A 13157-nucleotide genomic window follows, 5' to 3' on the forward strand; every position below is an offset into this window, starting at 1 on the left:
AATTGGCACATCACTTTTCATGTGTCATGTGGCTGGAAACCAGGAGATTAGGAAAAACAAACATGTAATCTGATCAAACGACTCCTACCCCTTTGAGTTACATGCAGTGTAATGTTCAGCAAACATTTTCCCAGACTTTTAAGTAAGGTGTCGTTTTTTAAAGTGTGAGACTGGCAGACTCTAACTTCAGAGAACGCCTATGCCTATCCCTGTACTTTGGGACCCCTCTCATTTCTCCACAGTCATTACACATTGTGGAAACACGTTTTGTTTACAGCGAGTAATTGTGGCTTTGGCTACCTTCAAAGTAGCTTCTGACTTTGCAGCACTGGTAAATAACGCAGAGAAAGCGAGTGTGAGCCGCACAGTGAGAAACTCCTGAACCTGTCTCTTAGAGATGGGCTAAAACGTTAGCGTCAGGACTTTCCTTCAAAGGAATGTTGGCCGCAGAGACGCCTGTGTGTTAAATAACCCCAGTTGAAGTGGGGCTACACCTTGCACTTAACTGTATGAGAACTTCAAAGCTGTGATTACAGAACAAGAAGAAGATGAAGAGGGAAAAGGCAAGAGGAGATCAGGGAGTGAGATCTCATCCTGTTTGGAGGTGGAGTCAAATGAAGGATCACAACCTCTCTGATAAATTCTTTTGGTTGCATGACTCACAAAACAAAACCATTAATTAATGCTTTGCTCTAGACAGACTTTATCAGCAAAGCACGACATCCCCTGCAGGTGAAGGTGGGAGTGTTTGTATAGGCACAGAGTCAGGTTTTGACTGCAGAGTGGGAAGAGGAGGCAGAATACAAATAAGGTGCATTACTCACCTCCTCTCGTATCCCATGCACCATGAATGTCCCACACAGCCTTGCTTCCACACTTTAACCATGCGTGTGAAGGCCTGCACACACGGCTGCCTCTGGGCGACCAGCGTCACCTCCCTCTCCACGCACACATTCGGCCTGGAACGAAAACAGTGGTAAAAAAATACTTAAGGTGTCAAAATGTTCTGCGGTGTCTTTACAGATGTACAGCTGCAAGCGTGGCAATTTATGAGTGTCTTAAGTATCACTGCAGCAAAGATAGATGGACAAAGCTTGCATAAGGTATTTTCTGGTTGTTAACGATGTAATGCCTGTGAGGGCACTACCTGTGCTGAGGTGTAAGGCTGCCTATGATGTCAGGTTTTGGTATTTTTTAAAGACTTAAGGGGAATTCCTCATACAAAACCTATCAGGACGCTAAGCTGCAAGATGCTACCTGAAGTTCAACCTAGATTTATCTGAAATGGGTCACCTGTAAGTCTTTCAGAGGGTAGGATGGACATTAAAGTGGAAAGGATTTTATATATTCAGCTTGAAATTTGAAAAGCAAAAACAAAATAAACCAGACACGATCAAAATGTTTAAGATGTGAGCCAGGTTTGCTGGGAAACAATAGCATATGATGCACAATCACCACGTCACAGCATGACCTTTTTAAAATAAATGAATAAAACAAAAACATGCCACAATTTTCCAGATAATTCACATGAAACATTCATAGTGTTCTCACTGGACATACGGTAGAACATTCATGTTTCCACTTGTATGTATGAGACTGAATGTCTGAAACAGGAGGCATTTAACATTTTCACCCCCAGGTAAAATACAGTAATCCTACAACTGTGATGTTTTGTCCTTCGTACACAAAGGCAGGCAGACCTTCCACTGATGTCTTCACACCATTTGTTTCAGTGTACGGTGGAGCTTCATCACAGCAGCACAACATTTTCTCCTTTGGTAACTTTCCAAGGACAGAGAGGAAGGCTCGGCATATGGAGATCAGCGGGAATCTTAAGACAGCATCCAGCTGCTCATCTCATAAACAATAGTAATCACTATCACCTCCAGCTGCACACATAATTGGGTATGAAAGACGGTATTGTTAGTGGCAGGTAACAGCAGAGAATTTTCTTGCGTATAATTTGAGCTCCTTATTTATTATTTTGGGGTTTAAAATACCTGTTATAATTGTCTGTCTCTTCAATTTGAGGGGCTTAAAACAAAAACAGTGTCTGGCTGAGTTAGGAATGCGGACCATCCACATGGAGCTAATCTATAATCATGTAAATTACAGAGATACCATCCATAGAAAGCTAATAAAGACCATTAGAGCGTACAACAGCTAAATGAATCTTCCAGTATCTATTAAATAGATCTGGCATCCAGCTTCTGTTTGATACCTCTGAAAACAAAGGTGTTCTGCATGAGTCTGAGTCTTTGACACAAGGTTATGCATGTGCAGGTGAACCCGTAGTTTTCTCAAACTTCAAAGGGAATGTGAGGCTGTAAAACATCTCAAGGAAGATTAAAGGTAAAGCAAATCATCCCTGAAGAATCTGTGTACTAAGGAAATAAAGTTAAACGATAAAACATAAAAAGAAAAAAGTTACTCACATGTAAGGTTGGAGATTGTTGGTGATGCCATAACGCAATGCGTGAGTCTCTTTAATAAATATTAGGAAAAAACAAAAAATAACACGATCCATGTTTCTTCTTGTTGGATTAGAGCTTCAAAAAATGTGAATTACTCGCAAACTCATTCATGGGTATTAGTAGTCAGAAGTTTAAATATCAAAAATGAGCCAATAAATTCAACAAATAAAAAAAAAACCCGAGCGCTCAAAGGGGAAAACTCAAAAAGCGCATAAAGTATCTTCCTCTTGGAACAGATCAGCTCTTTCCAAAAGTGTCGCAGCCATCACAGGCGGTGTATTCAGTCGCTCTGAGCCGGTGTGTGATACACGGACTTTAGAAAACTGCAGCTCACCTTCGCTTCGTCAGTGCAGATGTTGGACTGAGAGCTTGAGGAGGTAGAGCGGTTTCTGCTTCCCTCCATTGACTTGGTAATGATGGCAGGGGTTTTAGAGGGGGTGGACAGGGTGCCATTTATTATTCAGAGCTTCAGCGGCTTCTGAAACACTCACATGACACCCTGCAGTCGGCAAAGTGCACTGGTGAGCAGAAAGTTGGAGACGAGAAGTAGAAGCGGTAAACTTTACGCTTAACTGGGATTTGGAGTGGAAACATTTTGGTTCAAACTCATGACAGAAACTGTAATAAAAACATTGTTTTAATTAAGATCTGAACTTTAATGTCGACGTTAAATGTTTTTAGATCAATAGTTCAATGATCTTATGTTGATGAAAACAAAGCACGTGGAGACGGGAAATAAGCGCTCAAGCAGAACAACAACCGTGCGCACGGTGCCATTACGCAAAGCGGTGAAGCGTCTGCACGTGGGAAGACGCAAAACCTCAGTGTGTGTGAACAACTAGAAAAACCCACAAGAGACGGTGCTTGGGGTTGAGTCGGGATGACGAAGAGGTGAAGGTGGAGGTGGGTGGGGGTCTGAAGCAGCTAGTGGTCCTTCTGCAGGGCAAACAGCTGATGGTGCGGTCAAAGGGTCAGCCGCCAGGACTGGCTACTGCTGCTCTCTAAACAAAGCGTTCATTGAACGCATGTGTGTGTTCATGACCCTAGAGTCCCGGGTCACCGCTGTCCCCGCAACCTCCGCGGGTACCAGCTACACCGGCATGCTGTTTGAATTAGATCAGGGGCTCTCAGACATGTCAGAGCTCATCCAAGATGTGTTGATGCCAAAGTGGGGAGACAGAACAAGAGTATGCATCACATGAGTGAATGATAATCTAATTAGTGTGTTTATTCCTGGGCGCAAAAAACTTGTTTTTTAAAAATCTGTTTGGAAGCCCAGGGGCGCAAATCTGCTGTTATTTAAGCCTTCTGTGCATTATTCTGGACGTACCCCGAAATGCACATAGCAGCTTTATTATATGTCCAGTGGACTTCAACTCTGGTACAACACGCAAAACATCAACGTGTTACTGCACATGATGACTCATAAATAGTATGAAACAAATAAATACAACTCTGGAATGACAGAAACTGAGGCCTAGAAGATTTTGAGGTGCAGTTGATGGTGAAAATTCCTAAACAAATTTTCGATTAATCAAACCTATTGACACAAAGCAAACCAAACTTTGCCTCATCCAAGACTGCTTCACATAGCACTGTCAAAATAATGGCTTTAGCATCAAAATGTCAGCAGACTTTCCTTTAATCACAAAGGCAACCTTTCCATAATCATTACCAAAGTGTTTGAGTTTCCTGAATTTAAGCCACAGACCCAGTGGCTAGAGTTGTTTGGTATTCATCCATCCATCCATCCATTAATTGTCTGTAACTGCTTATCCTCATCATGGTCACAGTGGGGCTGGAGTCTATCCCAGCTGAGTGGGGTACACCCCTGGACAAGTTGCCATCTCGCCAGGGTAAACAGTCTTTGGACTGTGTGAGGAAGGTGGAGTAACCCACACAGAGACGGGGAGAACCTTCTTGCTCTACCACCACCGTGCCGCTTTGTTTGGTACTACACCCTATCAAAACACAGTATAAACAAATCTAATATTGATAACCTGTCTTATGAAAGGGCCTTGGATCAAAATCTATTTAATATTACAGTTGATATTACATTATCATATGGTGCGTACTCTCCAACTGATCTTTGATAGGATGTTTGTCCAACATAAAGACTCTGGGGGGGTTTCATAACAAATTTTATCCCGGGGCCCCTCCTTACTCTTCAGTTAGGATGCACTGAAAACTGTCCATTGTAATGTTTCAATGACAGCAGCATCATATCACACAGTATCTTGACTACACATTGGTGGATGCAGAGAAACCCAATGCAGCACCTTTGTGAAGTGATTTGCTGACATCTTGTGGTTAAAATGTGAACTACAGCTACATCCAGGCTGACGAGCGCTCTAGAAATGATGCAACTTGAATAAATATTAACACAAACAGGAAGTGTTTACAGGAAACGGACTTTGCGCTGACTAAACTACAGACAAACAAAGAAGCCGCTCCATAAAGCTATAGCGATAATCTAGCACATGCTTCGTTTTAAACAAGTTAAGTAACTTTGAGACGCTCCCTAACCAACCCGACCTTTGCCCTCCGCATGCTCGCTGCTGTACTTTAGCATGCAGTGGGTAATAAAAGCAGGACTGCGCACAGTTAGGCAGGGTGACATTATTAAAGCCGTGCTCGTACACTCGCCGAGGTTCGTGGCTCGTAGAAACATGTCGTCCTCTGCAGCTAAAAGGCCGGTGTCCTTACTGGGGACCATGGCGTTTGGCGGCCGGGCTGACGCCGAGCAGAGTCTGGAAATGGTGAAGGCTTTCCTGGGCAGGGGGCACAACCTGGTGGATACAGCCTTCATGTACGCGGATGGGAAGGCAGAGACGCTCATAGGGGGCATGAACCTCCCGAAAACAGGTATATCAGAAGCACACATATTCGTAATAACAGCAAAAACTGGAGTTCACAAAGTTAATGTTTACTGCAAGCTGCAACTCATTAAGACGATATACCTGCTGCAGCTTGGAACTATGGGTAATAAATAAGTGCCCAAGACCCCCAGGAAAAATACTTTTTAAGTTTTAGGCACTATTTATTTCAGTCAGTTTACAATATTAAACATAAATGTTATGATTTGGATAAGATACAATAAAATAAGATAACATAAGATAAACTTTATCAATCCCACACAGGGGAAATTCACTTTTTACAGTAGCTCACTCTTATCTTCACAGGAAGATAAGAAAATACTCATAAATAGCAAATAATAATACAAAAAAGATATATTAAAATAGAGCAAATAAAATAAAAAGTTGCACACTATATGCACCTTTTCAAGTATACTGATATGCATGTTGGATGCACATAAGATGATAACAGGACAAAGTAATTGCATGCTGTAGTATAATTTAAGTGGGATGTAAATAAGTCTAAAGTCAAATTATAACAGTGAAATAGTGCTACATTGTCATGCTGCTGTTAAAGCTGAGTCTGACTGAGCTGAGCTCCTTCTTACATGGTGGGAGTAGCAGTCTGTTGCTGAAGGAGCTGTTTAAAGCCCTCACAGTAAACATCCTCCTCTCCCACACTGTCTCTATAAAGTCTCAGTTTGTCAAGTCTTTTCCTGTCTCTCTCTATGCTTCTGCATTCCCAGCCGACGACTGCACAGAATAATGCAGATGCCAACATAGTGTCATAGAAAGTCCTGCGCACTCCCAAAGACTTTAAATTTAATCAGATCAGTATTAAACATACACACAGTGACAAAACAGCTAAATTAAAAGCAAGAATATCTGTACAAAGCCAATAAAATATAGCTACAATAAGTACATAGTAGCATAAATGGGAAATACATGGTTATTTTCCACTGCTCCTACTAGCAGACTTTATAGGTTTTTTCTTGATCACACTCTGTGCTACTTATATACCTCCAGGATCTTAAAGTAGAGGCACCCCACAAGACAGATGGATATCTTTACCTTAAGTCCCTTGTATGGTTCAGTGGATTCTGCATTTCTCCTCATAGGATCTCTTATCTTTGAGATTGATGTTTTTATACAGTCCCTGACATATAAATTAAATAAAGTAAGCTGCCTCAAGTCTGATGGTGGGAAACCGTCAGACCCAACTTTTAGGAAAATCTCTACAAACCAGAAATATGCCGTTCCTTTAGGAGATTTCTGAAGCACTTTCTGGAGCCTGAACAAAGACGGTATAAACATAGGAGCAGAAATGAGGTGCCTTGGGAAGTAGTATATTATTAATGTACTTTTATGATTTTCATGATTAGGTCTGACTGTTTTGCACTATAGAGTCAATAGAGACAATAGGTTGTTACCTATTATCTCTATTGACTCTTAATATTACTTGCCACACCACCAGAGAGTCAAGTCATTAAGATGTCATTACAAGGTCAAGTCAGCTTTTAAATCATAGACTTTCATCATTCTGGCAGTTGTTTGATTTCAGTTTTAACATTTTAAGGCTTATACGGTTGTTTAGAATATTTTGATTTGTGTAACTCACATAGTGCCTGAACTCCATGTTTATGCATAAAAGAAAAGCCCTGTGTTCTGCTTGCTGAAACCAACCTGTTATTAACATACTTTCACTTCATTGTGTCTCTGTGACAGTAAGCATAGCTACGAAGGCCAACCCCTGGGATGGGAAGACACTGAAGCCAGAGAGTGTGCGCTCTCAGCTGGAAACCTCCCTTCAGAGTCTGCGGACTGATTGTGTGGACCTTTTTTACCTCCATGCTCCTGACCACCAAAACCCCATCCAGGATACCCTCAAGGCCTGCAATGAACTCCACAAAGAGGCAAAGAGACCAGATACCTCATTTTCTATGAGTTATAACTCTAAACAAAAGATAACTACATACTGTACCTATAATTTTGAGATCTGTTTACTTGACAATATTTTATTTATTTATCATGTTTTAAACTATGATGTTAAAATATCACCATCAGGGAAAATTTAAGGAGTTTGGCCTATCAAACTATGCATCATGGGAAGTGGCTGAAATTGTGTGCATCTGCAGACACAACAACTGGATCGTTCCCACCGTGTATCAGGTATTCTAGCACGTTTTGAAACGGCTTTATAGTTTTATCTTAATGTTGCATCCCTCCATAAGAGTGACTATGTGATCTTTTCATGTTAACATGCTCATTAGCTGGGATAGAAATCTCTCTGTTTTCAGAGTGAGCGATTTTATTAAATTATGTGCAGTTGCTTATCCAGGATCGAGGTAGTTTTTGTCAAGCAAAGAAACAGTGATTAAGCATTTTATAGTGCAGATAAAGTTGACCACAATGCCCTTTCCAGCACTTTTTAATGTTTAATTAGATGTTCTTGAACTAATTTTATCTTTTTTTTTGCTGACAATATTATAATTTGTACCCTAACTCAGACTTTTACAACCTTTCACAGGGAATGTACAATGCCACTACAAGACAGGTTGAGACAGAGCTGCTGCCATGTCTAAGATACTACGGAATGAGATTCTACGCATACAATCCTCTTGCAGGTACTGTACATCTTCTTTCTGTGGAGCACCTTGCAGTCACCATTTGAGTTGTTTCCTTCAAAAGTACTGATAATTGTGTTAGCTTCTGCGGAGGAGTGATGTTAATCTTGTAAACCACCATCCCGACTCAAATGTCTCAACAACTGGACAGGCTACCAGTCAAAGGTTTCTTCTGTGATATATCCACATATGCAGTAACTCCATATATGCAATATACTATCTCACTAGTATCTCACTGACTTTGGCAATCCACTAATTTTGGCTCTAGCACCACCATGAGGTTGACATATGTGGTTTTGAGGGAAATGTCTCAACAACTTATTGGTAGGATTGCAATAAAATTAGAATTCAATGCCGCCCTCAGGATGAACTGTAATGTTTTAACTTTGTATCTAGTGTCATCATCAGATCAAGCTTTTAATTTTATTGTGGCCCGATACGTGAAAAACATTCCCATCAGCCTCAACTATACTTTGTGTTTAGGATGAGCGAGTGACAGCATTGGGTAGATAAATGGTAGAACCCTACATCATCTTAGCTATTCCTTCTCTGCAGGTGGCCTTTTGACAGGAAAGTACCAATACGAAGACAAAGATAGTTCCCGGCCTGCAGGACGATTCTTTGGCAACAGTTGGGCTACAGCATACCAGGACAGGTAAAAGACCAGCTGTTTGATTTTAATTGTCCAGCAACTCTGTTTCTTTTGTTGCTTGTATTTTTGAATGTCTGCACTGATTTGTCAAGGACCATCAAGCACAAAAGGTGATTGCTGTTGTCCTCCTTTTTCCCTATCAGATACTGGAAGAAGAGTCATTTCCAGGCGATAGATTTGGTTCAAAAGGCTTTGGAGACAGCGTACGGCTCAAATAAACCCAGCATGATTTCTGCTGCTATGCGCTGGATGTACCACCACTCCCAACTTAAGGTACCTAGTCTCCATGGATAGCTTCAGTGATATGAGATTATGTTTTGTCAGATTATCATCATCAGGAAGCCATTACCGACACTGGAAACCTGAGATGAGATAAAAAGGGCTTTCATCTAATTTAAAATGAGGCATTTACTCTTTCAAGGATTTAAATACATTCATCAGCTCTGTATCAAACAGGCATATCAGAAACATTATGACGATACTGCATATAATAACTAGTGTTCAGTCAGTTGTTTAATATTTAACCTCAGTCTGACGTGTCTAGAAAATATACCAACTTAAAGTTACCTCATTAAAATCATGTTTTGTCTTAACTAAATTGTCTGCTGTTCCAGGGTGATCTTGGTGATGGAGTCATCATTGGCATGTCAAGTATGGAGCAACTTCAACAAAACCTGGCTGCCGTAGAGGAGGGTCCTCTGGATGAGAGAGTGGTTGCCGCCTTTAACGAGGCCTGGAATCTTGTAGCTCACGAGTGCCCAAATTACTTCAGATGAAGAGCCAAAATCTTCCTAACAGACCAATCGAATATCATCCAAGTTTATCTGCTGAAGCCTCTTTGTCTTAGTTATTTCTGCCCTTTTCCTGAAATCACACTTGAAATGAGTTGGGGTGGGGTGGCATGGCATTCTTACCAATAGATCAAATGGAGACCAATACGTATTAATAAGATGGAGCACTTCATTGTTAATGTACAAATGTAAAAATGAAAACACAAGCTATTTTTTCAGGGGAAAATAACCTTTGCTGGAGTCTGCCTTAATTAAACAGTTACAACAAAAATAACTAATTTTCCCAAATAAACAAAATGCATCAAATGGATTGGTTTAACATGTGCTGTTTCTTTAGGCTGAATGGCAAAATACAAAACGTATGCTGTCATTAACATCATTAAGTCACCAGTGTTTACTGAAGAACAATTCAGTCCAAAGCTAAAATTCAAGGTGGGCATAGAAGTTCATGTTTTGGGGTGAATAATGGACACGAAAAGAGATTACAGACTCCAGGGGCAGCGCTGACAGTCAGGATGACTGGTTTGCACATCAATGTCCCTCTGCTGTTGAATGTTGTCAAATGACTTTAAAACAATGTGTACAAGCACTTGCAGATGTTTCATTCTGCACCATCATCATCGTCATCCTCTTCCTCATTATCCTGCATAGGCTCTTCATCACCAGCGCAGTTCTCAAACTCGCCGGTTTCTGAGTTCCACATACATTTGATCTGCACCTTGAATTCAGCCATCTCAATGCCAAATAGTTTCTATGGACAAAAAGAGGAAATTTTGAACAGTCAGTCAAATGCAGCACAGCACAATACTGTCACAGTTAACATTTTCTGCAGTCAAGAACTTACCAGGATACGAGCCTGCTCAGGAGTCAACACATCTCCCTCCTTGCACACTTCATGGTCCTTCAGCAGCGTCACAATGCCTTTCATAACAGAGGATACAAAATGTGACTACCACGTCATGTCCAACTGATGTAAAGTCAATGACTGATGATGGTAATTTTTCAAATTAAGGAGTTGTTGGGCTCAAACGTGTTTGCAGGATAAGGCCCATTCTACTAAGAAACCTGTATTTAGATCTTCAGTAAGACACAGACAGGGCATGGTAGTATTGAGAAATTTTGGTCTTCTCCTTATCCTTTAATCTCACCTTTCTTGAGAGCGGTGGGAAGTCCTAGTTGCCTCAACTGGGGCTCCATTGAGTGAGGAAACTGTTCCAGGGGTCCCTCATCAAGGGTTATGTCCATCTGTGCCTGGTTGCCTGCCCGTGCGTAATCCATCTCTTTGAAATGACTGAAATACCTGAAGATAGAGCACACTATTTTGTCAACTCATACACCATATCTCATGTACCAGTCTATATCTATCCACATCTAGAATCGCAGCAAACAATGGTACATTAAGTGAAGTCTTACTTACTCTTGTACCTCATCCTTTGTCTTATTTGTGAATAGTACTCCCACTTCTCCCCGTAGATACTTGCAGACCTGCATATGATGGAAAGACATTAAAAACTTTAGTATATGCAATAGATTATCACATTTTCTAGCTTAACACCCAACTTAAGTAAGATCTCTCCTACCTTGTGCAAATTATCTTTGTATTCGTCTGTTTCTCCTTTACCCAAGGCAACCACCATGACTTTATTTTTGCCGAAGAAGAATCTACAGGAGAGAGAAGACACCTGTGAAGGGGTAATCCAGCTTCAAGTGTTTAACTTTCACACATTGGGTGTAACTGCAAGAGATGGATCTTTTAAAAAACAACGGAAGTAGTGGGCGGCTGTGGCTCAAGAGGTAGAGAGGGTTGTCTGGCTCCTCCAGTTTGCATAGTGAAGTGTCCTTGGGCAAGATAATGAACTCCAAATCGCTCCATCGGTGTCTGAATGTGTGTGAATTGAGGAGTTCCAAAACTGATCAGCAGTCGGCACCAACCCCAGTGTATGAACGTGTGTATAAATGGGTGAATGAGATATGTAGTGTAAAAGCACCTTGAGTGGTCAGACCAGACTCCATTTACAATTTAGTGGCTGACAGTCTGACTTTTAGCACCTAATATGGGTGAAACTCCAAAAACACTGAACATCCCCCAGTTATTTACACAAGCAGTCTGATATAAGTTTGTAATCTCACAGATAGTGTAGTAGTTGTAAAATCTGTGAAATGTCCCTTTAAATTCAATCAAACCCCAAAGTGTTGGGCTGGATGAAGTCTTTACCTGCTGTGTTTCCACGCTGTCCGGATGTCCTTCAGTTTGTTATTCCTCATATTGGCCACAGAGAATATGAACAGGTTTCTGTAGGTGTCCACACATTTCCGTAACTAAATTAAAAAAAAAGAAACAGGTGGAGAACATCTATGTGAAACTCATGTCGACAACTTTAACTAACCCTAGAGATAGATTAGATTGGATATACTTTATTCATCCCACCACAGGGAAATGTACTTGTTACAGCAGCAGAGGAAAGTGTAGCATACACTACAGGATTAGAAAAAAGTAGAAAAGGCAAAAAAACACATTAAACAGACAAAAATATCTATCACCTACACAATAAACAAGAAAAACAATCAACCTTCAAAAACAGACAAGTACTGAGGATATAAAAAGAGTATTGTAATGTAAAGTGACCATAGTGTAAGAGAATATTGAAAAGAAAGTGACCATGATACAAATAATATTATTGCAAGAGTACTGACCATAATATAAATAATATTACAAAAGTAGGTGACCATGATATAAATAATAACTGCAAGGCATAAATGAAATAAAATAGAAAATAGCAATGAGACATGAACAGGAGACTACAGCATGATCAGATAGATACTTGATTGATCCCGAAGGAAATTCAAGCATCCAGTAGCAGCATGCAAACATATATCAGAATATAACATGGTTACAATTTAAAATTAACCTGAGACAGATTTTAATTCAAATAGTGCAGAGAGATTAAACATGTGCATAGGATTTAAATACGTACAGAGAAAACACACTCACCTCCTCGATTAACTTCTGTTTTGACTCCAGTCCTTTCTTGGCTGTTTTCGTTAGAGAAACTGGTGGAAAAAAATAAAGCGAAGAACCGTCAGTGAGTTAAAATAATGAGTTTAATATCAGCCTCATGTTAAGAGAGGCGCTAATGTTAGCTCGTTACCTGTTAAAAGGTCACGTGTTTGTTTACGCGGACAGATGTTACAGACAAACAACCAGGTAATACACTTCACTGTGTAACATGTTTGTGTATGAGACGGTTTAAATGTGTTTTCTTACTTTTCTTGTCCCTCTTTGACTTCGGCATGTTTCCTCTCACGATGGCAGACACACGTGAAGCACAGAGGACCCCAAATGTTTTCTGTTTGGTGAAGCCCGTGAAGTGCCTGATTAATAAAAACTTTTTTAAAAACGTTTAATGGCTTTAAGTCGTTAAAATATATAAACTAATTTATGTGTAATATATACATTTAATTATCTGTTTAGCGTTTTAAACTCATATTATAAATCAGGCAAAATCTAAGACAGCTAAAGTAAACGGGTTCATTCATAGTGGACTGGAGGCGCCTGAATGATTAAATGGTTAAATTATAAAAACACAGTTCGCCTATTTGAGGTGAATAAGATCTAAAGTGAAAGCAACATTTTTTCTCTCATTGTCTTTTCATACCCGTCACTTTTGTGTAACTGTACTCTGTCAGTGTGTGTGTGACTTAAGAGATCACCTGTCTAAAGAAGATTAACCCGCTGTGACACCTGAGCCAAGCAACAACAT

At 40.3% G+C, this 13157-nt stretch overlaps 3 protein-coding genes across 3 annotated transcripts in view; 1 reads left to right on the plus strand and 2 right to left on the minus strand.

Annotated features, from left to right (window-relative positions):
• The window catches only part of megf6b (multiple EGF-like-domains 6b), a 68961-nt gene extending 64996 nt beyond the window's left edge, over positions 1–3965 (minus strand). Inside the window, exons 1-2 of the mRNA XM_027279444.1 lie at positions 2436–3965; positions 825–959 (exon numbers count right to left, since the gene is read on the minus strand). Coding sequence (XP_027135245.1) covers positions 825–959; positions 2436–2527 — 227 coding nt within the window. The 5' untranslated portion in view covers positions 2528–3965. The remainder of the gene's footprint in view (positions 1–824; positions 960–2435) is intronic.
• A 904-nt stretch (positions 3966–4869) lies between these two features.
• akr7a3 (aldo-keto reductase family 7, member A3 (aflatoxin aldehyde reductase)) lies at positions 4870–9695 on the plus strand. The gene is made up of 7 exons (XM_010731336.3): positions 4870–5339; positions 7055–7242; positions 7394–7498; positions 7857–7953; positions 8509–8608; positions 8749–8878; positions 9220–9695. The coding sequence occupies exons 1-7, from the start codon at positions 5045–5047 to the stop codon at positions 9379–9381; spliced, it is 1077 nt and encodes a 358-aa protein (XP_010729638.3). The 5' UTR covers positions 4870–5044; the 3' UTR covers positions 9382–9695.
• On the minus strand, positions 9607–12763 carry mrto4 (MRT4 homolog, ribosome maturation factor). Its single transcript, XM_010731337.3, has 8 exons — positions 12662–12763; positions 12389–12447; positions 11612–11715; positions 10977–11058; positions 10814–10881; positions 10545–10696; positions 10241–10317; positions 9607–10147 (listed from the first exon to the last, which is right to left on the minus strand). The coding sequence occupies exons 1-8, from the start codon at positions 12687–12689 to the stop codon at positions 9998–10000; spliced, it is 720 nt and encodes a 239-aa protein (XP_010729639.2). The 5' UTR covers positions 12690–12763; the 3' UTR covers positions 9607–9997.
• Between the last annotated feature and the right edge of the window lie 394 nt (positions 12764–13157).

This window comes from Larimichthys crocea, chromosome VI (genome assembly GCF_000972845.2).
Source record: "Larimichthys crocea isolate SSNF chromosome VI, L_crocea_2.0, whole genome shotgun sequence".
Classification (NCBI taxonomy): Eukaryota; Metazoa; Chordata; class Actinopteri; family Sciaenidae; genus Larimichthys; species Larimichthys crocea.